This window comes from Magnolia sinica, chromosome 14, assembly GCF_029962835.1.
Source record: "Magnolia sinica isolate HGM2019 chromosome 14, MsV1, whole genome shotgun sequence".
NCBI lineage: Eukaryota > Viridiplantae > Streptophyta > Magnoliopsida > Magnoliales > Magnoliaceae > Magnolia > Magnolia sinica.
In genome coordinates, this window is record NC_080586.1 from 72579138 (window position 1) to 72607059 (window position 27922).

The 27922-nt window shown below is 39.3% G+C and overlaps 1 protein-coding gene across 5 annotated transcripts in view; it reads right to left on the minus strand.

Annotated features, from left to right (window-relative positions):
- The window catches only part of LOC131226158 (uncharacterized), a 35947-nt gene that overhangs the window by 5161 nt on the left and 2864 nt on the right, over nucleotides 1-27922 (minus strand). For 2 of the 5 annotated variants that reach the window (XM_058221879.1, XM_058221880.1), the window contains exons 2-10: nucleotides 11767-11870; nucleotides 11153-11317; nucleotides 10960-11078; nucleotides 6959-7033; nucleotides 4586-4679; nucleotides 4196-4255; nucleotides 3506-3571; nucleotides 3323-3421; nucleotides 1466-1510 (exon numbers count right to left, since the gene is read on the minus strand). In XM_058221879.1, the coding sequence (XP_058077862.1) occupies nucleotides 1466-1510; nucleotides 3323-3421; nucleotides 3506-3571; nucleotides 4196-4255; nucleotides 4586-4679; nucleotides 6959-7033; nucleotides 10960-11078; nucleotides 11153-11284 (690 nt within the window). In that variant the 5' untranslated portion in view covers nucleotides 11285-11317; nucleotides 11767-11870. Of the gene's footprint in view, nucleotides 1-1465; nucleotides 1511-3322; nucleotides 3422-3505; nucleotides 3572-4195; nucleotides 4256-4585; nucleotides 4680-6958; nucleotides 7034-10959; nucleotides 11079-11152; nucleotides 11318-11766; nucleotides 11871-18693; nucleotides 18736-27922 lie in introns of those variants that run through there. The other 3 variants (XM_058221876.1, XM_058221877.1, XM_058221878.1) reach the window with 2 other exon arrangements.

The window sequence follows — 27922 nt, forward strand, 5'->3', positions numbered from 1 at the left end:
AGCAATTGAGGAGTCAAATTGTTAGAAGAAGTTCCATGAAGGATGCTTGAAGGGTATTTATACTCTTGGGGGTCTTGATTTCCCTCTAAAAGTTTGTTAATCAGTTATACACAAAAATAATCATTCTAGTATTGCCTAGGGTGTCACATGCCAGAGATGAGAAAGATGAATTAAACTGCATGTTAGTTCCTACCATCTGGTGATAAGCCATTTGGTGCCTAGACCCTAAGGGTTTGCACCTAGCGCAGGAAGTCTAGCTAAGAAATATTTGGCCCATTGCCCTTAGAGAATGGTTACAAAGATGTTGCTCTACGCCTGACGCAGTCTACACCTAGCATAGAGCCCTTCCCAACAGGAGTGGGAGTGTTTTAACTGGTGAAGCTCACCTTTGAGAAATGAATGTGTATCTCTGAAGTCCTGCAAGCAATTGAGGGCTTCAACTGTTGGAAAACGTGTCGTGAAAGATGCTTGAAGGAGAATTTATACTCTTGGGGTTCTTTATGTTCCTCTAAAAATTTGTTAATTGATTACAGACACATTTAACCCTTCTACTGGACGAGAGAGAGCTGCTTTCCATAGAATGTTGGGAACCAAATAGACTGGCACCTTCTTAAGAAAGGGCTAAGCGCCTGGCACTTGGGCTTGGCGCTTGTGCCTTGGCGGACTATTGCAAGGAGCTTTGTGCTTGGCACAAAGTATGTTTTGGGGACCCATGATATTCTGAGGCATAGAAGGTCAATTTTAGGCATAGAGCATCTAGATTGGAGTTGGATAGGCGCAATGTATTCATAAGATGTATCGTGGCTCATTTCATCAAGCTGCATACAATGCCAACACATGGATGGTCACCTACAGTTACCTCATGTCTTCTTTGCCTTGGAAATTGATTTAACATCTTTTTAGGAGAAATTTCGGTCTACTGTTTTTGAAGGAAATCTGGGAAATGGATATTTGTTTCATTGCTAATCTTTTTTTCTTTTTTTTTCTCATATGGTGAAAAAAATGAGTTTTCCGCAAAAAAAATAATTTCACCACATTCCCAAACAACCCTATGCTCCAAAGGTCTCTATTCATGTACCTCTAATGAACTGGTAGAAACCAAATTCCAAACAAACTGCGAATAAGGACTCTAAGCTCTTTCTAAGAAAGTTCCTCAGCAATATTTGTATCATGAATACTAAGAAACGCCTTCTGATATTCCGTACTAGGACTGGCTAAATTTAGGAATTTTTACTGTGCAAATAACAGCATATAGACATCAGAGTATATTTATGAAATACAGATCTGGAAATTGTTTGGACAAAAGGTGTGTGAGAATGATATGGACTTTCTCATTCAAGATCAACAAAACAAATTCTGACTGAACACTAGGTATTGTCCAAAAGCATTATACACTAGATACAGTAGATTTTGCAATTTAAAGGGAATAAGTTGACCAATGAATAAAGAAAAATAAGTACTGCACCTTGAAAATGTGGAAGGCAGATATCTGGATGTTTTTCCTGGAATCCTGCATGATTTACCGTTTATTAGAGTACAGATACAATGATCAGTGTAGGCGGAAGAACTTCTAAAACTCTGTGGGTTTCAATATTTTGGAGAGAAGGGTTTTCTGCTATGCTCACCTAGATACTGCCACCCATGATGGTTCGGTGTGTTACATCCAAGTGGTGCATTATCAGGTGTGCCCCACCACATTAATGCCATGGCCCAAAAACCAGGCTGGTCCAATAATCAGGTGGGGCCACACATGCAAGGACCACATGAGAGTTTTTTTCTTGACCGTCCATTCTTTAGTAAGAGTAACCCAAAAGGGCCAAGGCACAGGACAGGAGAGAGATAAAAGTTTAGTAGTGTAGGGAACTGCTTAATAATAAGTCAGCATTGTGAATACAGAATCACAAACGGAAGCAGAAGAATAGCTGAACAAAGTATATTTCAGTGTTGTCTTGCATTCAACCAAGTTCATTGTTTAGAATCATGGTCTCTCCAGATGGAAACCTGTCCATTGAACTCTTAAGCCTATGATGCAAGGAATCCTGCCATGATCCTAGGGACAGAAAGAAATGGCATTTTTAGCACCCCTACCACATGAAACCAATTGGCTAAATTTTTGCTTCCCTTTCTATACCATGTACCATACATGCAGGAGGAATTATATGATCCTCGAAAAAAGGATAAGCACAGTATTCTCAGGTCTTCAGTCACAACAATGGAGCCGCCCAGGGTGTAGCAATCCAGGCCATCAACCTGATAGGCCCCAACCATGGATGGATCAATGCACAAACATGTTCCAAATTGGAACATCCTATCCATTCAATCACGGGCATCTTATCCATTAAATATGGATCGGTGCTGCAGTTTTTCTCAACCATCCTTTTTGGTCTAAACTGTCTATTTGCAGGCCACCAGTCAGAGGTTATGAGGGATGGATCTAATATAAATCCTCCATTCATAGAGGTCCAATCAGATCAATGACCAAGATCACCAAACAATGGGACCCACGTGTACAGAACAAGGACTCGATCATATCAAGGTAATAACAGTAACGGTGGCAGTAATAGCCAACCTTATGGCCGCCCGTAATGGTCATTACAAAATGGGCTGTAACGGCCCTTTAATGGTCTTTTTTTTCGAGGAAAAAATTTATCACCCTATGTCAGTCTGTTACACCCCCATATCAGCCCATTACAGGCCCATAATGGCAGTTGGCCATTTACTCCAAATCCGGTGTTATGGCCCCATAGTGCAGCACGACTGTTACCATTACATAACCATTTTGAATATCTTGATTCATATCCTCAGGTTGAGGATCATATAATTCCTCCAAGCAATAATCCGTTGGCATAAATAATGTCTTTCATGCTTGTTATTCATTTTATATCTTCACATTTGCTCCATTTGCATGCTTCCACATTTACTCGGTCTTCACATGATATTTCACAGCAGTAGCAAACAATCGTAAGTGAATCCAAACATGAAATTAAAGGGCAATACAGTTATACAGCAAGTTAATAATAATTCTACAAGCATTTATTTTATTTTATTTTTTTCTAGATGGATAACAATATTTTCAAATAAGAAAGAAAGAGCAACATCAAAGGGAAGAATTCTGAACACAAATTGAAATCTGCTTCAACTCCTCTTTTGCAAGAATAAATGCTTGTGCCACAAGCATTTCTACTTAATAATCAAACAGATGAACATAATGTGCATAACTGTGCATATTTTTTAGTACAATAAACACGATAGGGCCTTTTTTTTCTTCGAAAGGTATGACGAGGCCAAAATGAATCATAGATTAAAGAAAAGGCATCAATACCTGTAGTAATGTCATCATGACTTTGAAATATCGGACTTCTGAGATGTAGCGCTTCATTGTCTGGGAATTTGGGGACTCCAAAAGGAATTCCGAAAGAAGCTAAAAGGTGTCCCAGGAAGTGTCATCTAGTTTCTAAATAAAAACTGCAAGTGAAACTACAAGCAAGTTATGGTGACAACTAACCTTCAAAGACTGTCTTCTTGTTACATAGTTCGTAGATGTCAAGAGCGTTTCATAAAGCTCGAAAAACTATAGAAAAAATCATTAATCAGATGAGAGAGAGAGAGAAAGAGAACACATTTACGATATGGAAATAAAGGGTGCTAGGCCTCAGAAAACATGCAGTTGCTGATTATTCCAATTTGATATATATGGTCCTGTGGTTCAGACCATTGATCTGATGGACCCATCATGGATAGGGGATGCCTCAAAATATCTTAGATCAGAAGATCATAAACCATTGCCAGTGGCCTATAAATAGATGCTTTTGAAGGGAAAAAAAAAAAAGCCCATGGTCCACATATAACAATAAAAATGTCAAAGTTAGAAGAGTTAGAATATTCATATCTGGAATATTATCCGGGGCATCCCCTAACAATGGTGGACCATCAGATTAATTGTATGAACAACCAAACCATGGTGTAACACATGAAGAGCTAAAATCATAAACAAAATCAACAAACTGTATATTTGTGGAGCTCAGGACACTGTAAGCCCTCTTGATACTAGTATATCTCCTTTCAAAGGCAATCCAGCACAAACCAAATAGTTTAGAGCAGAATTGCATTAAACAAGCCCAATAAGTGATACTGCAGTCAATAAGAACCATACAACTAGTCTAGATGCAGTAGAAAACAGAATGAACTAGCTAACCTGTTCGTAATTGGCACTTAGGAATTCAGCAACAGCAAGCTCATGTTTAGTAAGCAAATCCTGCCAAACGTTTATTTCAGAAAATACTACAGAAGAAACAGCATGGACTGAGCCTTTCAGGTTTGATATTAGGCATCTAAGGGCCTGTTAGGATATGCTGGGAAATAGTATTTTGGTTTCACTTCTTTGGCAGAATAGTGCCCTGAGCATTTAGGTTGATGGGAATACAGAAACTGCATTAAACAGGATTCAGTTTCCATTGCCAATCAACACTGGGTCTGAACGGAAGCTGATTCTAATTTGGCAGGACACACAACTCATCTGCCAAAGGAAGCCAATTACCTAAACAGGTCCCAAACATCAAATTTGACAGTTCGATACAGAACTGACCTTAAATGTAGAAAAAGCATCTGAAGCAACATCAAAGTTTGGGAGCTCCACATATTTGAAAAATAACTCAAAGCTTCTTGATTTTAATATATATCTGAAAGAACACTACAAATATTTAAATGCGTGAAAGATTAAAACTTACTTGCCTAAAAATCTGGATGAAGGCTAATCATCCAAAGAATGGAAAACAAGAAAATGTTAACTGTAACATAGTGGTAAATCAACAATGAATAAAAACAATTAGAGCATTGAGATAAATTAATAATTTCTATTGACCTCTGATATAGAAACACGGCTCGGACCAGTCTTCCATGTAATGATACTATAGGCCAATACTATCAGTCTTGCACTTGATTGATAGAAGATGCAGGGGTAATTAAAAAATTCCCTTGTATTGCATGAAATATTGATGATATCATGCGATATTCTAGGATATCGCATGATGTTGCAAAATATCACACAGGAACAGTTATACAAGTCCCTCACGTCAGAGTTACACATTCTCTGTATCATCGACACTACAGCAGCACGTCTCATCATCATCATCTAAACCTTATCCCAAATGTGGGGTCGGCAACATGAGTCCTATTCAGCCATTCCACTCTATCAAGAGTCAGACCTTCAGTTAGGTCATAAGTCATCAAATCTTTTCTTACTACCTCCATCCATGTCCTTTTGGACCTTCCCCTTGCTCTTTTAGAGCCTTCAACTTGTACCAACTCACTCCTAAGTCCTAACCAGCGTGGTTCTTGGTCTCCGTTGCACATGACCAAACCATTTAAGACTACTTTCCCTCATCTTACTACCCATTGGTACTAATCCTAAGTTCCCTTGAATGCATTCATTTCTAATTTTATCCTTTCTCATCTTGCCACCCATCCATCTCAACATCCATGACGGCAACACGTCTCCCTTTCAAAAAAAAAAACCACAAAGGAGGCGGTGGGAGGAGTGGATTTGCTCATGGGAGCATTTAGGCAACTCTTGAGTTGTTTGGGAGAAACCTCATTGATGGTAATGAATTGTGATCCAAGGGCAGAAATGGGCTGCAACCCATTTGGTGAGAAATCTTCCATTTTTAGTTTATATTCATTTCGTTTCTTTTCTATAGATAGACCAAAAACAAGTTAGAAATCATGTCTATGCATGTTTTGCATGCATTGACATGGATTTTAGACAATTCTTTTCGAATTTAAGGGTGTAAAACTGAGCATTTACAACTCCCCTCAAGTTGTTTGGGAGAAACCTCATTGTTTCATTTCTTTCCAAGAGATTGGCCAGAAACAAGTTAGAAACCCATACCTATGCATGTTTTGCATGCATTGACATGGATTTTAGATGATTACCTTTTAAATAGGGTGGAAAAAGGAAGAAATTGGGAGATCCAAACATCTACTGTTTTCACCCTATTAAAATGCAAGTAGAGTGTGGAAAATTTACATGGAACTACTTGTAAGCCGATCTACAGATAGGCAATACTTTTTTTAATTTCAAGAATTACAATTTTTAATTAAAAATTACGAAAAATGATTAAAATTTCCTACAGCACATAGATTGGACCCCTATCCAATAGAAAAATGTTATGCATACTTCCTTCTTGTAATGCTTCGAGTTCTTAGTGTAATCGTGTCTCATTTAACATCCACTAAAGTTTCATCTTAAAAAATTCCATAAAATTTCCCTCAGATTGTGATACATTTCCCAATACATGTGATATATCCCATGCAATACCAATATGTTTCTGTATCCCAACAGTGCGCTACAAGCATGATACTAACACGTCAAACATTGGCTCAGGCATTTCCAGAAAAAGTTTTGCAAGATATGAGATAATACAAGGCCACAAAAAGAATCAACATTACAAGGAGATAAGAAAGCATGGAAAGTTCTTCATTGATGATTGAACAAATTTAAACAGTAGATAAAGTATTCACAAAAATCCAATCATGGATTTCAATGTTTTGATAGTTGAAACCATGAAAATGCTTGAAAAGCATTTCTGTCTATGTTGATGGCGTACTTATCCTGGAAGGAGGTATATATACACAAATATAAATGATCAAATGACCACAATGCTATTGGTCTAAATCAGATAGTGACCATATCCATTCTGCACAACTGTACAGACAACTATAACAGTAAGAACCACAATTCTCCTACATATTCATGTACAAGCACAATGAGTGTTTACATGTCCAAAACACAAACAAGGGGCACAGAGCTTTCAAATACACAACACACGCACATTTGCATACACATCCTAGAGCATTCTCTGCTATTCATATTGTCCTCTAGAATATGACCAATCTAGAAGGAACATAAATGTAACAATAAATAAATAATATTGATAGACAACAAGTTAAGATATCTTACTCTGCAAGAGTTGGGTATTTGATGCATTCCCTTAACATATTTCCACAATTCAAGGCAATGTCTTTGTTATCATAGCTGCTTACAAAAGGCGATGACAGGTCATATTTGTAACTATATTCATGAATCATAGCAGATAGATATAGTTGTAAAAGTAATCATTTTAATAATAAAATGAATGATGCAAATGCATAGACAATATGAGTGTTCAGCTACATGAAGATTGCAAATAAGACAGTAGATCATTTGAAGGTTGATGCCATCAAGGAAGGTTAGCTTCTTATAAGATTTTCATTAAGCAGCACTAGACAACAAAGATGTGAAGGATATTGACCCCCCCCAAAAAAAAAGACTATTGCAATCAAGAAGTAAACCCTCAACTGAGTGCAAGATTCAACGAATGTGGTATCTAATACTGACATCCCATGCCTTTCACACCTGGGCTCAAGTGGTCCCCTAAACCCTAACCCTGCCCCTAACCCCAAAAAAACTTTTAGCAGGGATTTACTCGGGGAAAACAGAGTAAATTTCCAGACTTAATTTTCCCTAAACCCTAAAACTCCAGGAGGATAAAACAGAAACCCTAAAGCTTTGTCGGTCATGCCGCAATGAGTCGGACGTATTATCCTCAGGAAGTGTGGCCGATGACCTCGTATACACTGACCCAATCTATTACCAAGGTGGCTTTGGCAACCTTTGGTCGATTGATGGACAGAACCAGGAGTGGATCAATAAAATATTCTCCTTATGGGAGTTGTGGCCTATCACCTCATTGTGCAAGGATCCATTGGAACTCTAAGATGTTGGTGGGAGTAGTTTCCAGGGAAAGGAAAAGAGCAGCTCAAGTCATTCATAAGAGTCGACAAAAATGGAATGCTAGAGTTGAACAGCTAGGGGAATGAAATCCCAATTCAGAGAGAGAGAGAGAGAGAGAGAGAGAGAGAGAGAGAGAGAGAGAGAGAGATTAGGGTTACACGCCCCCACTCCCTCTAATTTATATTTTAAGTGATAAAAAGCAATTATGACAAAACTACCCCTAATACAAATATCACTATGTCTAACATATCCCAAGACCAAAAAGACTAGCAACAAGTGGGCCGTAGGCCCATAATCATATCCCAATGGACCATAGACCCATACCCACTTCAAGCAATTAGAGGCATTTAGAAAGGTTATAGAGAAATACAGGATGGCTATTAATCCAAAGAAGATGAAGCAATTCCAGACTGGTAAAATTTTTGGGGCAGACCATTAATGGACGAAAGATCAAAGTCCAATATCACTTGACGGAGTTTGCTGATAAACTCCCCAACCGAATTCCCGAAAAGTGACCCTACTCCAAAGGTTTTCGAGATGTCTGAATTCTCTCTCTAATTACTGTAAGGATCTGGCGAAAGACAGAAAGGTCCTTAGTGATTGGCTGAAGAAAAAATAAAAACTCATCTGAGTGGAACGAGTCTCACACCTAGGCAGCACAGCGAATAAAGGAGGAGGTTCGAAAGCTTATGATACTGCATATCGCTGATGACAACCTACCAAAGGTAATTCGAATTGATGCATCCAGCATAGGATGGGGCGGAGTTCCAAATAGATCCACAACGACAAGGAAGAGATTGTAATATTCACATCAAGGGTATAGAATGATACCTAGGGAAGATACCCGGTAGTGAAGAGAGAGGTGCTCGTTGCTCTGAAATCAATTCTTAAAGGTCTTTATTCTAAATCAGCATTTTATCCTAAGAACAAACTATATGCCACTTAAAGAAATACCTGAGATCTAGTGGCCAGGTGGGGTTTTTATGTAAAACCAGCAGAATTGAAAGTTTTTGTAAAACTCTCTCTAAGAGAAGTTGGATGGCTGAGGATTTGATCCAAATCTAGGATACCCTGATACCTGTTTATGCTTGGGGTACTGGTATGTATTGTGTTGATACTAAATATGGTACTGAATACTTGTGAATATTGTAGCATACCACTTAAGTTTTCTATTCTATTGTTTATATTTTGCAGTCTTCGCAATTTCCTTGAGGTAAAGCATTTGATGTACGAGGTAAGGCATCTGATGGATACCCACACGCATGTCCAAGATTCCAGAAATGTAGCATCTCCACTTTCTCTATTTGCATCCATGACCTGGCATCATGAGCCCTATTAAGCATCTTGAATTTGTCTGAAGAACCATTAACATGTCTCAAAAGCATCCCCATAACCACAAAAACTTCACAACTCATGCATCCCGAACTTCCATTACCACTGCATTGAATCTTGCAAGTTAGAACAACTAAGGATGATTTGTCACAAAGAAAAGGTTCATATTGACTCTGAGGGCTGACCCAAGTCCATACTTCATAACATAATTCTCCATGGTTACTGTATCTAGGGGACAAAGGTAACAAAGCATCTTACTTGATTTTTTACTCCACAACCGCATGGCAGTAAAACGTAAATAAAGACCAACAAATTAAAGAAAAATGTGCAATCATAATCATGCAGGCAACAAAACATCTTACTTATTTTTTAGTCTTACTTTATAACCGCATGGCAGTTAGTCATAAATAAAGACCAACAAATTAAAGAAAAATGTGTGATCATAATTACATAACAAAAGAAGGTCCAACTCTGTGGTGCTGCATGACATGGTAATGGAGGTAAAGGACCCGTTTGGATTCATTCAAACATAAATTGAGGAAACGCTATTTCCATGGAAACGGATGTCTCTGTTGTTTGTTTTTGTAAATTTCTTGGAAACACCATTTCCTGGAAAATGCCACCTATTCATCCTTAGCAAGTAATTCCATAACAGTAATGGTGGCCGTAACCGCCATCACCATTACCATTACAATATAGGCTGCAATGGTCATTATGGCCTTTTTTTCCTTTTTGGGAAAAACCTGTTTTGGACCCGTTACGGCTGTTACATGGCTGTTATGATCCATTTTTTCTGTTACAGCCATTATGTAACCGTTTTTTAATACCTTGTTCCTTACCCATACTTAAGAAACGCCATTTCCAATAAATTAGGGGAAATGAGTATAAATGACCCCTCTTTATAAAGTGTCCCATATGGTGGTCCCATATGCTGCCACCCATCTTCTAGGGGCTCTACATGTGCAACCATTCATCTTCAAGTGCCCCGCATGTCCCACCATCCATCATAAAGTGCCATACATTCGCCAACGTGCCACATGTGCAACATGTGCCACTGCCCATCTTTTAGTGCCCCATGTAGCAAGGTGCCACACACCCAATGTGCCCCCGTCATTTTCAAATGCCCCCACACATGCTAATGTGCTACATTTTCTTTTGAGCCACATGTGCCACATGGCCATCATCCATCCTTAACGCTTCACATTTGCTACATGTGCCAATGTGCGACATGTGCAACATGTGCCACCAACCATTTTGAAGTGCCCCACATATCCAAATGTCCCTCATCAAGCGCCAAACGTGCCAAAGTGCCATATGTGCCACCATCCATTTTAAAGCATCATACATGTGCCAACATACCACATGCACAATATGTACCACCGCTCACCTTCCACCACCAATCTTCAAGTGCCCCATGTGTCAATGTACCACATGCTCAACATGTGCCACCACTCAAACTTCAAGCAACCCCAATTGTTCTATTGGACCACATTTGCCAACGTCCATCTTTGACCACTCATGCGCTACACTTGCCAATATGTGCAATATGTGCTGCCATCCAACTTCAAACAGCCTACATGTGCCAATGTGTCACACGTGACACGTGTGCTAGATCCATCTTACACATATGTCTCCAAGCAAATTTTTCATGAAAAATTCTTTTTTCCAAGCAACAAATTGGAAATGGAATTAAATCTTGTTGAAAACCAATCAAGAGAAATAACTTTTCCTTGGTCACTATTTCCTGAGAAAAACAATTTCCTCATTTTTTTTCAGGAATCCAAACAGGCCCTAGAGAGAGAGCCTTCACCATAAGAAAACTAAAATACTAATGCTGCAAATGCATAGAACCTTACCACACAACAAGGAAATCTAGTAGCTCCATGTGATTCTCAATATAATCCACGCAACAATAACTAGAGCCAACCTCTTGCCTCAACAAAATGCCCCAGGAATGCACTAAATCTTTTCTTGCCTGTTCAAAAGCATCATAATCAGTAGAAAGAAATCATGGTGAGCTAAACATGTCCGAAGAATAGGCAAACTTACTTCCCACCCAAATATTGGTAACATGTGAACAAAAAGGCTAAGAACATCCTCTTTGCAGATTTCAAGAGTAAATTGCGAAACCTGATCTTCATTTGGTTCAGCTTCCCCATCTCCAGAAAGCATGAGTCTCATTGCAAGGAAATTCTTTTCAACTTCTTCAAGGGCCTGTTCAAATGGAATATGACTGCATTTCAAGACCCGAAATTTTCAAATGAATGATACAAAGCCTACTTGTTTCAATTAGTACAAGGGAGGACTTATCCTCATAACATCACCCAAAGAGTTCTGCAGAAATTGATATAAAGGCAAATCAATGCCACACTGTTACTGTCACCATCTAAGAGATTAGTGTCTAATTTATGTACATGCCAATCTGTAGTGATCCTCCATTTGTGAAAATAGAAAATAAAAAGATGGGTGCAGTTCTTTAGTATACCTTCTTGTAAATTGTAATTAACATAGCATATTTGGGAATAACCTTAACCTTTTGTAATTGCTTCTTCTTGATTAGTTCTAATAAAATTCACCGTTTATGAATTCAAAAAAAGAGAGAGAGAGAGAGAGAGAGAGAGAAGCAATTCTTATTTCAAGAGCAAGAAAATCAATATGCCAACTAGCTCAGCAAGGCAGCAAGGCCGTTTGGGTTATACGGACACATCCCAGGGTTTAAGACCCAATGGCATCCCCACTGAGCTTGAATTAACCGTAGTCTACCCACCTAGAAAAAGAAGAGACAGAGACAAAGTTCAACCGATACTCTACTCTTAAGGAGAAATTAATGCAAAAAAAACTGATTTATCAACCAGCATTTCTATGAAAATTTAATCCACAACCAAAAATATTGTTGAAATATGTTTTCAGTTGTCCATACTAAAAAATAGTTGTGGAATGCTCAAACTCAAAAGGGTAAAACCATAAATAGCTTCACAATAGGCTACAGGAAAATACATGAACTTTGTATAGAAAAAATAAAACAATGAACCATTTTAATGTCCAAAGTAGCAAATAGAATAAAGAATTAACTACACAATTTTGAGCAACTAATGAAGCATATGATTTATATGCGTATATAACATCTCAAGTTTGACAGAGGAGATTGATGAGTAACATCTTGCCAAGTGATTCTGTTAAGATGTCAGCAGGTTAGTAATTGTTTTCCAATAGCAAATTCTAGAAGATATTGAGTTCCCTCCTACATGAAATGATGGTCAATAGCTATGCACATCACGCGTTGTAGGAGCACAAATAAACCCACATAAATAGTTGTAAGAAATTAATTATTAACCTTCCCAGCCGTATTACCATGTGATGCATTTCAAGAGCACAAATAAAGCCCATCTATCATATAAATAACTTGAGAAGCTTCAAGACATTTTTCCGCTATAATTAGTCCTTCAGGCTCTTGAAGAAATTGATTAATGGCATGGATCATGTCTTGGTGACGCTTTAACAGTCTGGATCATTCAGGTCCACCTTGTTTATCATTTGAGAACTTTCAGGTCTGACAAGTCTATTTTGGGCCCACAACTTCATGATTGGTCACTTGGAGAAGGTTTTGGATGTTGTTGATCGCATTCTGGCAAAAAGTATAGGTCCATTTGAAGTACTGGCGGCAACCAAGGTGCCTTCGGCTGATGTCACATGTCATTTTCACCTACCGCGGGCCTTAAAGCCAATCCCGCAGGAGCGGGGTTAAAATGTACAGATCGTCACATCCCTCCAATCCAACGGTCTGGATCACTCCATAAAGCAGCCCATCTGCATCTTCCCAATGTGGGGTCTTCCAGATGCTCGTACATGCACATGGGGTCTTCAGCATGATCACGGGTACTCGCCTAGCCACAGGGAAATTGGTGCGGCCCGCCTCCTCCTCTGATACATACAGAAAGGTGTACGTGAAGTGATGTCCTCATCAATGGCCCACTCCAAAACCATAGATTGCTAATGGAACCAAGGAGGTGAATCTCTCTCCAAAGATCCTCAAATTTCTCTCAGATTCCCCATAAAGTTGCACCAAGAAACTCTTTCACAAAGAAACTCTCCTTTTGGAGGAAATGGGTCTTTGTTCCCAAAAGCACATTTGGAGTGGAATCATTAAGGACCCATGAGATGCCGAAGAGATTAAAGAAATGGTGCCAAATTCACCTCGCAATATCATAATGCAAGAAGAGATGACTTAAAGACTCCTTTGCCTTGCTGCAGATAAAGCACATACTCATGCATCATGATCATAATGTTCCTCTTCTTTAGATTGTAAATCATGAGAATCTTATTTGTGAGGGAAATCCATAAAAAAGCTTGCACACTTGGAGAAATGAAAGACTTCCACACCTTCGCCAACAGGGAAGAGACTACTGCCCATCATGGATCTCTGAAGTGATCTTCAGAATTTGCCATTTTTTTAAGCAAGACAGAACTCCCCTACCTTCCTTAAATTGATTGAAGTGTTAAAAAGCATCTCCAGGAGGTTAGTGAAATGTTTTGTCTCTTCTTCCCTGAGATTCTGCGAGTGATTACATTCCTAGTCATGATTCCTCTGTCAAACTTGCAAAACCACCTTTGCCTCTTTGCACACAAACATGTTAAAAACGGAGTGAAATAACACTTCGTGAGAGACATCGATAACCCACATGTATTTCTGAAAGCTCGCCTCGTCTCCCTTGCCGACCAAGAAGCAAATGCTCTTCATGAAGGATTTACTAGCCATGTCAAAAGGATTTTGGTCACCTTCGTTGGAAGGTCAGACGAAGACATGACTTGTTGGATGTGGAGTTGGACAACTTTATCCATCTATTGGTGCAGCTCCAAGGAATTGACCCCTAATTGGTGTGGAGTAGAGATATATTGGGAAGTTTTTGCTCTGCTCCTATCATTTGCTCTCTCAGTCCTTAAGGGAAGTGTAGTGTCGCCATACTAGCTTCGTGTGGCACTACGGTGCTCTACCAAGGTTATGGCCTTCACCTAGCTGGTGGGAAGAAATAGGGTGCTCACAATTGACAACCTTTGGAAGCGGTCAATATTTATTATCAACAGTTGTAGTTTATGCTTGCAAGAAGCTGAATTGGTGATCATTAATTCATTCACCACCATTCACTAGGATAGTGTGGGAGGGATTCTTTGGCCTCTTCAAAGTCTCTAGGGTTTTGTTGGGAGCCATCGAGGCTTTGTTTCTTGCATGGCAGACAGGGAGGTCCAGGAGGAGTAGAAAAGTGAAGGTTAGCCTTGTTGGTCGGCCTTTGGTTTCTTTGGGGTGAATGGAATAACCGATGTTTCGGAATTTTTGTGGGTCGACTTTGGAAGTCTTGAGAAGAGCGAAGCCAGCCGTTTTGGAATGGGCTGCTTAAACTGGGGTTTTGCTGGGTGTTGGGGTTGTAGGGTGTTGTTTTCCTTTTTTGCTTAGGTTGAGCTCTTTGTTTAGCCTCCTTCGGGCTTGCCTTAATAAAAGTTTATTACCTTTCTAAAAAGAAAACATTTCTAAACTTCTGAACACCCATTTCTAAAAGGGAGACCGAGAGACCAGTTGCCATCAGATTCACTGTATTTGTGACAAATGATCTTTCTCAAAAGCACCTCGAATTCTTGCCCAAACCTCCACAACCACTTTCCAAGCACAATGATAGTCCTGTCTTCTCTCAATCACGATACCTCCTCCCCTCTTGGCTTTTGGGCATCATCCCACTTGACAAGGAGGAATGTGTGCCCTTCTCCCTTGTCATTCCACAAAAATCTCTCTAAAGTTTCTCAATTCTCCCAACAACTCTAGTTAACATCTTAAACGAGAGCATGAAGTAGATAGGAAGATTACCAAGCTCCAATTTGATAAGAGTGATTGTCCCATCCAAAGAAAGATGATATTTCTTCCAACCAACTAGTATTTTCTCAATTCTTTCAACAATAAGATCCCAAAAGGAGGGGGCTAAGGCTTTGCCTCCTAAGGGGAGACTAGCTTATTTCATTGGAACTGAACCCTGACACATCCCATCCAGTTAGCAAGAGATTGAATGTCTTCCTCACGAATGCCACACTCAGCATAGCACTTTTCTTGACATCAACTCTAACGGCAAACAATGCTTCAAAACATCTACGGACCACTTTTAGATTTTTCACCTAATTAATGAGTATCATCGGCAAACTGGAGATGATTAAGCACAACCTTAGGCTGGCCTACTGCGAATCCCTTGATAAGAACAATCTTGGAAGCCCTTCCCAACAAGAAGCTTAGACTTTCTACCAAGATGTTCCGTACCCGTTACGATATGCCCGTAAAGGCCGATACATATAGGTAACGGCCATGACCGTTACATGATACAGGGGTGAAATGGGACAATTGATTTTTTAAGACCATATCCACCGTTACAGTGGTCGTAAAGGTTGTTACGGGACATAACAACAGTTACTCCCGTAAAGGTCGAAAAGCTACCACTTTTTTTTTTCTATCTAAATACAAATTTCTCATTTTTCGCTTTTCTCATTCCAAAAACTCTCCTAGGTCATTTTACTTACTATAGTTTTTAATATTAAAACTGTAGAATGAAGTGATTTGAGCGAATAAAACCTCCAAGGGCCTTTTTTTTAAAAAAAAAAATTTGAAAAAGTAGTATTTATGCATTTTTCTGATTTCTAGTTCTAGTGGATGATTGTGATGTGTAAACATTAGAAACTTATAATCATGTTCACAAATTCACTAAACAGCCCGATACAACACTCTCACGAAAGAGTGGACCGTTACACTACCATAAACATGTTCAAAACAAAAAATGAATACATATTTGGAATATTTACATTATTCTTGATTTTTTAGATATTTTTTCAGAAATTTTCAGACAAATCTAAATTTCCAACCGTTACAGGGTCTTAACAGCCGTTATGCCCCCGTATCGGCCGTTACAACCGATACACGTATCAATAATGGTGGTGACCGTTACGGCTACCGTTACCGATACAAAATACCTTGCTTTCTGCTGCTACATAGAAGAGAAAAGGAAATAAGGGATCTCCTTGTCTCAACCCTCAACAGCTCGGAAATAAGCCTCAGGCAGGCCCGTTAATGAGCATGAAGAAAGAAGTGAGGATATGCACCCTTCAATCCACCTTTTGTCCCCAAATCCCATCCACTTGAGAGAAAACAAAGAAAAATTCCCAATCAACATGACCATAGACCTTTCCATGTCAATCTTATGAAGAAGACCGGCTTCCCCTCATTTATTTCTTAAATCAGTGCATTCATTAGCTACAAATATGCAATCCAAGATTTGGATTTCCTTAACAAGTGAACCTTGAGTTGTCGAGATTAATTGATTCATAGCCTCCCTATGCCGAAGACTTGGGCATGACTCTGTGCGTAGATATAACACTGGAGATGGACCCACAATTAAACCACTAGTAGCATTCACAACAATTGAAACATGTCTATTATACTACATGATGGTTTAGGCATTTTGCATGTTATCGCCTTATACGTATTATATAATCTTTGTTGTTCATTGTTTCAGGAGTATTCCAGTTATATAACCATGGATGTTCTCTATGAAAATTGTTTGATGTTAACAAAAAGTTATGGGGTTAATCAAATAATTCCTAATTGTGGGATTAATCAAATAATTTCAGTCCCAATCTTCTTTATGGAAAGAGCACGGCAAAAATATGGCTTTTTGGAACCAATTGACTTGGCTCTAGCTCTCAAATTTTCATTACCAAACCCAATTTGGATAAAACATTAAGATTATAATTCCAATTTACATGTTAGACCGAAGTTCATATAATCTATGTAGAAAAACTCAAAAAGATTGCAATCCAGACATGTGCAGTTTATATTAGGGCTGAAAGTCGGGCAGGTTGGGTCGAGTTGGTGCTCAACCCTAGCCCAACCCAAGGTTCTTGTACCTCAACCCTAACCCAACCCAACCCAACCTCGGGTTGGGAATTCTCAACCCAAGCCCAACCCAAGCGGGTTCGGTCGGGTTGATCGGGTGGATACATGCTAATATTTTAATGATTGCATTAGTTTATTATATTTCAATACACGTCTTATATATATATATATATATATATATATATAATTTTATTAATTATATATGTAGTTATTTATCGTAAAGAACTTCATTTATTCTAAACAAACAAGCTAAAATATAGGACAACTACTCATTTAAAGGTTGTATTGTGTAGCACACAATCTATTTGGGAGAGAGAAATCCTGCATTTCTTGTTAGCTTGAGTCATTGGAAATGATGTGGACAAATGAGACCCGACAGCACCAGAATTTCCCATGTCTTCAACAAATACGATCCACACTTAATTATAATTTATAAGTAACTTATGTATTGATCGGGTTCAAGTTGGGTCAGGTAACCCAAGACCTCAACCCGAGCCCGACCCAAGTTTTATTGGGTTGGTGTTTGTATAGCCCAAGCCTGAGATCGGACTCGATACATCTTGCCCAAGCCCAACCCAATGTCGGGTCGGTCACGAGTCGGTCGGGTTCAACCCGCCCAACTTTCAGCCCTAGTTTATGTATGTTGGTGCTGGTTTATGTTCCACACAACATTTAATTGAATCATTGTAACCAGTTTCATCAAGAACATTCATGATATACAAACAATCTTCTCATTCTAACAAGACCAAGTTTGGATAAAAACCTGAACGCTTTGTCTAATATAGCTTCAAACCTAGAATGAAATTCCATTGAATTTCATTTGACTTAACAGGAAATTATGGGAGCTTGTAAAACATGTGACCGACTAGCATTTTCCAACACTGAACTAGAAAATAATCAAGTCATGTTGTTGTCCATCATAAGCCCCAACAATAATTCCATAGAAAAAGACATGACAAGACAGTGATAAACACAACTGACCATTCATAGAATGGCACTTAGCATGTTTCCCTTAATCTATATCTGGCCAACCAAATAAGAGTATGTGTTTATGTGCCTTTAGCTACACAACTAGCTGGGTGCCCAAGCAAGTCGTTCATCAAGAACATTCATGATATACAAACAATCTTCTCATTCTAACAAGACCAAGTTTGGATAAAAACCTGAACGCTTTGTCTAATATAGCTTCAAACCTAGAATGAAATTCCACTGAATTTCATTTGACTTAACAGGAAATTATGGGAGCTTGTAAAACATGTGACCGACTAGCATTTTCCAACACTGAACTAGAAAATAATCAAGTCATGTTGTTGTCCATCATAAGCCCCAACAATAATTCCATAGAAAAAGACATGACAAGACAGTGATAAACACAACTGACCATTCATAGAATGGCACTTAGCATGTTTCCCTTAATCTATATCTGGCCAACCAAATAAGAGTATGTGTTTATGTGCCTTTAGCTACACAACTAGCTGGGTGCCCAAGCAAGTCGCATTCATTTGATTTGGTTGGTTTCTTCCATTTGTCACTTTTAGTACTGACTGTTTGAGCTTGAGTCTTTCATTTTTTAATCTAGACGAACTAGCTTGCAGATAATGAGCCCAGTAAATTCGCAAAATACATGGCTTGTGTCACCTCCAAGCCTCCCACACACACCACATCAAACCTCAATATGCCATTTGAGGCTTCCCATAGCCAGACCCCTGCATTGCATGGTCTTCTTCTCAGGAGACCCTTATTTAGATTGAGCTTCATTTTGCATCCTCCAGCAGTACAGGAATCGATGATCAAAATGTTAAGAAGCAAACCCAATAAAAGGAACCCTAAACAAAAACTGGTAATTAGAAACCCAAGTCAATGAAATTTATGTCACAAGATTTCAACTTGAAAATGAACCCAATGGCACCTCAAATGTTATGGATGTAAACCTCCGGATTAAAAGGGAAATGGCACAACACCAATATCATTCAAAAATTCGCCACTTCATCTAAAGAAACAACACAAAAATGAGAGCATTCATGCTGTTACTACCTTCATCAGCCAATACACACCAAAGTTGGTTAAAAAGATTAACTGAAACATGGGGGAAATGGGGGGAAAAAGCATAGCTAACAAAGAAATCGTGATCAAAGAACAGGCCTCAAACATCCATGTAAAGGAATATCATTTCACCTCAGATTCAACTAATAGCAATCAATTTTTATTTTTATTTTGAAAGGCAGTGATAAAGGTATTTTTTAAGAAAGCACAGAGGTAGCACAATGAAAACCAATATTTAGGACCTCAAAAGAGAAGAAAAAAATTACAATCCTCAAACTTCGTTAACAAGGAAACCCATTCCACCACTAATCATTTTGCTTTGGTAGCCACATCCCCTTCCAAACCACAAATAAAACGCATGTGATTCCTTTCCCCCCATATTGCCCATAAACCAGCAAGCAAAGCCAATGTCCACATGACTTTCCTTTCCTTAGCAAGACCAACACCATTCCAATGCCATCAACTGATCACCTATTGAATTTGGTAGCACCCAAGGGGACCTCAAATGAGCCAAAGAAGCTTTCTCAGATTTCCAGGGCGAAAGGGCACTCGACAAAGAGATATCAACCATTTCTGCATTAGCCATACACATGATACAAATGTTTGGGATTGGCGTTGATCTTTTTTGCAGGTTGTCTATATGGTAAGGACTCTCATTCTTCCCGCAACCCATGCAATGCCACTACTTTTGGTGGTGCCCCATAGAACCAGAGCCTTGTCGTATGAACACATCTTTCACCCGGCATCGAGGGCAGAAGCATTTTGTAGAAAGACCGGACTGAAAACTGACCAGATCATCCCTTTTCCATATCATCCTATCACCAACCTCCTCCAACAGTGAACGCCTTAAGGGGTCATTTGGCACGATGGATTTGGAGGGGTTTGAGGGTGTTTGAGGGGATTTCAAATCCTCTTATATGTTTGGCACCATAAAGTAACTGAGTGCTTCAAATCCGAGGGGTTTCAAATCCACGGTGAAAGCTTGGATTACATCTAAAATCCTTCCAAGAGTTGCATGTGTAACATGTGTGTCACTAGACTATTAATCTATTGGGCACATGGTCCACTGATGATATACCAAAACAATTAGATTATCAATTGCATCACTATAATTACTTTAATACAATGATCTGTGCCGTCCAAACATTATCCATGTAAACCAATGGTTAAAAATCGTTGGTTAGTCACTCGGATGTGATCTCGTGCTTGTGGCCCATCCGAGACTTGGAATTTCATCATTTTCAGGCAAAGTATATATTTCAACGGGCTTGTTACAACCAGTGTTTTAAATATCGACGATATCAGCTGATACATCCCACCTGTGCAATACGAAACACATAGGTAGTGCCGATATATCCCACCTATTCAATCCAATGAGCATTTTCAATTTTCGATCCATGTTATTGTTGTAAATCACGTTAAAACCAGTGTCAAATGGTTACAAATCTATGATTCTTCAAGTTTTCTATGAAAAATTATGGATTTGGAACTTTAATTTAGAGATTTGGGGGAGATGGGTCAAGTTGCGGAACATTGAGAAAAAACAAATTTTCTCAATTTCTCACAAATCAATTGCAATCTTTGCATCCAAACACAATTAAACATGTATGTAACCCGATCTAGTGATTCTTCTTTTGCTTTTGAATGTATTGCTTGTGTTTCCATACATGTCTTCTTACAGTTATAAATTATATGAATAGACTTTGAATATACTTCCATCAATTCAGTTGGAAAGCACATATATTACAACCCCATACAAAGGAAACCCCTATTATGTGCACTTTTTTTTGTAATGTTTTGATTTCTAAGTGTGTATTGATGCCTTTTTCAACAATCCCTGAAGTTTCATTGAAACATTCAACCAATTTGCCAATGTTGCCATGTTTACCAGCAACAGCGATACATTACGCGATACAATTGATATATCCCACGCGATAACCGATATTTATCCATATCCCAAGGGTGCAATACATTATGCGATAATGATATTTAAAACATCAGTTACAACCATTGTGTCAAAAATTACATACATACACTAATTAGAGATATTAAAGTTGATTTAGTAATTAAATTCAAACCCCTGTAAATATATTATGCATAGCTACTTTTGAATTAAAGGGGATTCTAAATTCCGGGTGCCAAACACAATGGGAGGATTCCAAATCCAGGGGGTTCTGAATCCAAGGGGTTCCAAGTCCACACTCCCAAACAGGCCCTAAGAGAAACTTTTGCAGCTCCATAAACATTTCCATTTCCCCATTAAGCATATTCCTACAGCATAGATACCACACCACCACTCCACTTCTTGAATAGCAATCAACAACCAAAATATTCTGATTCATAGATAAGTTAGCCACCTACTAGAATTGAACTTTCAAAAGAAGTTCCCCAACCCAAACAACCTCCCAAAATCGGACTCTTTTCCCATTGCCTACATCAAAACATGTCCCTTGACTAAATTTTCCTTTCAAACTAGCGACTGCTTTCCAAATGCTTAAGGCTCTATAAAGCGATGCCTCTCTAACCCACCAACCACTATCCTAGTACCCATATTGCTTGCTATGACCTCCCTCCCTAAGGCCCCTTCCTCTGACCCAAACCTCCATAGACACTTCCCCAATAGAGCAAGGTTCAATTTTTCTAGGTCCGTTAACCCAGTTGCTCCCTCCCCATACGACCTACACACCTCTTCCCATTTAAAAAGATGAAAGTTATTTCCTTCCAATCCTTCCCAAAGACATCACGTCTCAATTTCACCAACCTATGCAACATCGTTTTTGGGCACTAAATAAAGACAAAGTATATGAGCATATTCAACATTGCCACTTTAAGGAGAGTTATTCATCCTCCTAGAGACAAATACCAATGCTTCCAACTTGCCAACTTTCACTCAACCTTCTCCACTACCTTGTTCCGAAGAAGCTTCGCCGCTTTGCTGGTCTCCCTATACAAAGTGAGAGTCCAAGATAAGTAGACGGAAACAATCCCACCATACACCCAAATACCTCCACCATCCGAGTGATCTCTTCTTTGGGCATCTGAATCCCAAGCATTTCACTTTTAGCGATGTTAACCTGTTGCCGAGAAACCACCTCAAAGCATTGAATGATCTTCTTTAGGTTGTCTACCAAGGTGGGACTAGCAGTCACATGGGAGTAACTACTTGTCATCCGCAAATTGGAGATGGGAGATTTGGGCAGCTGATTTCTTCATCCTGAAACCCTAAATGAAACCTTATTCTGTCCTTTTTCTAGCATCTTGTCAAGCACCTCTGGCACCAGACTAGGAACAGAAAGGGACATAGTGGGTCCCCCTATTGTATCCCTCTATGTCCCCCCTATTGTATCCCTCTGGAGCTTTTGAAGTAGCCTTCTTGGGAGCCATTGATTGGTACTAAAAAAGTCGCCAACCACAGACATGCATCCAGCCCCTCCACTTTGATCTACATCCCAACCACCCCAACATGTAGTTCAAAAAGTCCCATTGAATGTGGTCATATGCCTTCTTTAAGTCAAAGTTACGTACTATTCCTCGAGACACATAAGTTCGAATCTAAAAGCCTTGGGCCCGAAATTTCCTCTTCAACATCCAAAAATATTGAGCAATGGTCAGACACTGGTCTTGGCAATCTCCTTTGTTGTATTAATGGAAAATGCTCTATCCACTCCAATGACACAATAAATCCGTCTACTCTGGACATAATTGCCACTTCTTGCCCATTCGACCAAGCATACTTAACTCCGTTGAATGGGAGATCCACCATTTCATGGTTGCCTATCCATTCCAAGAAGTCCTTTATGTTGCATGCAATCTTCCCCATGTTTAATTTTCCGTAGGAAAATTTGATCACATGGAAATCCCCTCCTATGCACCACAACCCATCAAATCTCCTTCGTGTTGAGTTTAGCTCCTCCCAAAACTCTTACCCCCCTTGCTACCTAATTTGGTTCGTAAATAGTTGTAAGAAACCATCAAAATCTCGACTTCGAGTCCTCTAGCACAACCGAAACCGAGAACACACCACACCAGGAATCCTCTCTAACCCATAGCTGAGAATCCCATGCAACCAGAACCCCCTTGCTGCACCTATTACATCCAGAGATACCCACTCCTTCGCCTTTATGATCCATACAGAATCCATCAGCTTTCAGTCCACTGTATAGAGTTTTATTTCTTGCAGCACAATCACTTCAGCCTTCGATCTAGAGCACATATCCTTGACCTACCCTCATTTCTATCAACACCACAAGCCGCTAACATTCCAACTTAGTATCTTCATTTCAACACCAATCTTGCCCTCCTTTTCTTTCTTACCACCTCTTACAAGCTCCCCGACTTATAATTGATAATAGAATTCAAACTCACTTCTTCGAAGCCTTTGTAATGCAGGGGCATTTTCACACCGGGCTCAAGTGGGGTGGCTTGTGGGATGTAGGGGCACACTCAGGGTGGGCGGCCCATGTGAGGCGGGTGGCTCATGTGAAGCGGAACCCATGTGAAGTGGGGCCCACGAGGAAGGTTCAGCCGAGATCCTAACCCATGGGATGTGGGACCTGGGCTATGAGATAAAGGGATTGATTCGCTATACTCTATCAGTTTGAGCTTTTAGAGCAAGTGGTTAATTGTCCTGCATCAAAGTGATATCAAAGCGAGAGGTCTCGCGTTCGAGACTCCTCATCGGGGGTGATTAATGCAGGGGCGTTTTCACACTGAGCTCAAGTGGAGTGGCATGTGGGATGCAAGGGCACACTCGGGGTGGGTGGCCCGTGTGAGGCGGGCCCCACTTATGTGAGGCGGGTGGCTCGTGTGAAGCGAAACCCATATAAAGTAGGGCCCACGAGGGGAGTTTGGCTGAGATCCTAACCCATGGGATGTGGGGCCTGTGCTATGAGATAAAGGGATTGATTCGCCATACTCTATTAGCTCGAGCTTTTAGAGCAAGTGGTTAATTGTCCTGCATCACTTTGGGAGATCTTTGGATCCTTCTTTGTTACACCAGCTACATCTTCTTTATCCCTCGTTCTTCTGCAAACTAAAATAGTGCCACATAGTCTTCCTCCCCTTCTCTTTTCTTCTTTTTTCACCTCGGTCTTTTCTTTTTTACCAACTAGTGTGAGTTTGTGAATCTTTACTTGGTATCTGAGCAAGGTTCTCCAGATTTTTTTTTCCCATGATCGCAATTGAAGGGCCTTGCTGACTTCAACAACTGTACCGTCTGTACGAACAGAGTGGACCGAGAAGGGTATGATCTAATCAATCTCATCTGGCAATGGCAAGAAGAGACTCAGATTATGCATTATCTCTTTGGACTTCTGAATATTAAGTTGTTCATGATCATATTGCTATTATGGAACCATCTCCATCCGTTCTTGTTGTTTATGCTCCTGTTCAGTGGGTTGCTACTTCGTCTTTTGCTTCTCTTATAGCATCAAATAGATCTGCTTACTTGGCATGGGATCATTCTACTCATAGTTCACTAGAGTCCCAAGTTCATGGACCCATGGTAGTGGCCGTGGTGGTCGAGGCAGGGGCCGTAATATTGATAGAGGTGATCGTGGCAGTGGTGTCAGTGGCCATGGTTGTGATAGTTAACTTGTGTTTGTACTCACTATGGTGGAACGAATCATATTGTTTACTGATGTTGGGATATTGGTTGCCTTTCACAAGCAGGAGCCTATCAGGCGAGTGTTACTCCTTCCGATTCTGAGTCTTCTCCTCCTACTTAGGCCACTTCCGCAGTGCTTCAAGTGTTGCCTACCACAGGTGTTTCTATCGCTATATCTCAAAAGACATATGATGCCTTGATGCAACTTCACGATTGTGACGTTGCATCTACCTCCAAAGCTTTTATCGTCCAATCAAGTATTGCACTTCATGTGTCACTCGTCCTCGGTCATTGACTCCAAAGCCACTTCTCTTATGACTATTAAGTTTCATATTTTCAAATCTTATCAATCTTCCACCCAACCGCGTTTTGTTATTGTAGTTGATGGTAAATAGTCTCTCATCTCTAGAACTAGTTCCATCGCCCTTTCTCCCACTATGGAGCTATCATCTATTCTCCATGCACCTAACTTTCCACTTAATTTATTGTCTGTTAACTCTCTTACCAAGTCCCTAAATTGCTCCGTAAGATTTGTTCCCTTCTCACTGAATTTTTCAGGACCTCTACACGAAGCAGATATTGGTGGGGGGGGCCATGACATGAGCATGGAGGGATTTAGTTTTTGGATGGTGTCACTATAGGAGTTATTAATGTTTTGTCTTTAAATAGAGAGTTTGTATCCAAATGGCATTGTCATTTAGTACATCCATCATTGTCTAGGTTAAAGCATATGTTTCATTCCATTTATGCTATTAAGCCATTATATTGCAATACTAGTGAGTTTTCAAAACATTATATTCTCTCCAAGTTCATTTGAGCAGAAGTACAGGCCTTTTAAGTTACATTCTGATGTTTGGGGTTCTGCACTAGTGAACTCCACTTCTAGCTATAAGCACTTTGTTTCTTTTATTGATGATCATTCTAAGATGACATGAATTTATCTTATGAAATCTAAGAATGAGGTTTTTGATATGTTCAAGGTTTTTCACAATGAAGTCTCTACTCGACTCCAATGTTCTATTGAAGTACTACATTCTGATAATGATGGTGAAATACTCAACAAGAAGATTGCCAAAAATCTGGCAAAATCTTCACCCCCTCCTTGTGTTACTAAGTCCCTTTTGATAGACTCCCTCCGTGAGTCTCCCCCCCCCCCCCAAAAAAAAAAAAAAACTTTGTACCACATCATGATAAGATCTTGCTCCCCTCATCCTCGATTCTCTGCAATACCTATCAGTATACCATCTTCGAAACCCCTTCCCTCTCTCTTTTGTCGCTTCAGTTTCTTCCCCTACCTCCTCTATTTTCCCACACACAAGCATATTAATGGTTTCTAGTCCATGGTGGACTCTCTGCACCAGCATCTTCCTTCCCTTGTAGATCCCGCCATTGTAAGCTCAAAGGCTCACTTTGCCTCCTCAGCCGTTGACATCCTCATAAAGGCGAAACCCCTAAGGTTTTTTGTGTTCCCCATAAGATGCAAACTCAAAAGTCCAAATCAAAACTCAAGAAGACACCAATTCTATTCAGTTCATCTAAGAAGCAACAGTCAAGAGAGCACAATAGATGAAAAAATCCTTGTTGAATTTTGAAAATAAACATCAACTAATGCATCAAAAAAATGAAACTTAAAACCATAGAATTGGTAAAAGGTTCAAGGAAACCCATCTCAAAGAATGTCTGCAATGTCCTCAAATTCAACTAAAATCACAACCAAATTATAACTTAAGCAAACACAAAACCAAAGATCCGATTGAAAAATAAAATAAAATCGACAACAATCTCATTCAAATGGCAATTGATTCTTCTAAGAAGCAATAATGAGTTGAGAGCAAACTATGAAAACTATCTAAAGTTGTCAATGAATGCATAGTGAAATCTAACTAACAGAAACATGTGCATACATTGGGTAAAGAGAAACCAATTGCAAAGAATATCATTTTACTCTCGACTCATATGACAACCAAATTAAACCCCGACTAACACAAATTCAAATGACAAACATTCTAAGACTGATCAGGAGCTACACATGAAACTGCGTGTCAGAGTTGTAAAAGCAACCATCAGCCTCTGTTTCAAGACTGAGGTCTTGGGTTCAAGCCCAGTTTTACCTTCTAAAAATACATTGCATAAAAAGAGTAAAAATAACTCATAGATCCAGCCTTTAACAAGGAGTGTAAAGTCACTCAGATTCATTCAACTCCAACTTAAACTAAATTATACCCCAAATGATAACAACTTTTTCTTCAAATGATCCCAATGATACGAATTCAAAGATCAAAACAGCAATGATAAACGTGTCATTGATGTCGCTCAAATGCATAATCATTTCATCGAAGAAACGAAACTTAATTGAGATCATTACATGAAAACCATGTCAGAAATTCGAAAATTAAAATTAAAATTAAAAATCAACCAAAACATTTTTAAAAAATGATATTTAATTAGCAGAAACACATGAAGAATGGGATGGGAGAAAATCCATGTCAAGGAATATTATATCACTCAAATTCAATATAAATGATAATCAAATTGCACTAAAAAAATGATACCAATTCAAATATCGGTCAATTTATCTAAGCAATAACAATCAATTGAGAGCAATAAAAACCATACATGCCAGTTTACACACAGAACATGCCGAACCAGCACACTTGTGGGAGATTTTAGACTCCATTATGAAAATTAAAATATATCTGTTTTTGAATTGAAAATATTCTCGTGTATTTTGAGTTTGTTGTGTTCCAAATATATGGAGTTACAGGGATGATCGGGAAGAAGATTTTGCCAGATTTTTTGCAATTTTCTCTTCGTACATTATCCAGGTTTCCATGAATCTTGTGTAGAAGATTGTCTAATACCCTCCCACAAACTGATGGGGCAATCATGGACCATTAGTTTGGTTCGCAAGTTTTGGAACTGTGATGAAGACAGAATTTGATCTTGAGAGGAGATGAAATGAATCACACGACCTTTTCTTGAACAAAATGGTAATCGACCTCAATGTGTTAAACCAGGCTCTCGGGGATTGTTTGACTCAGTAGATGGATTTGTGTAGACAACAAACATGGTTTGGGAGTTAAGAATCCACGAATCCAAGAGGTTGGTGCACATAACTTCTTCCTGAAGAATGTCGTGTAAAAACGCATTTTGTACATCCAATTGTCAGATGGGCCATCAGAATTAACTGTGAGCGTGAAAACAACTCTAATTGTTGTAGGTTTGGCAACTACGCTTAATATTTTTGTAA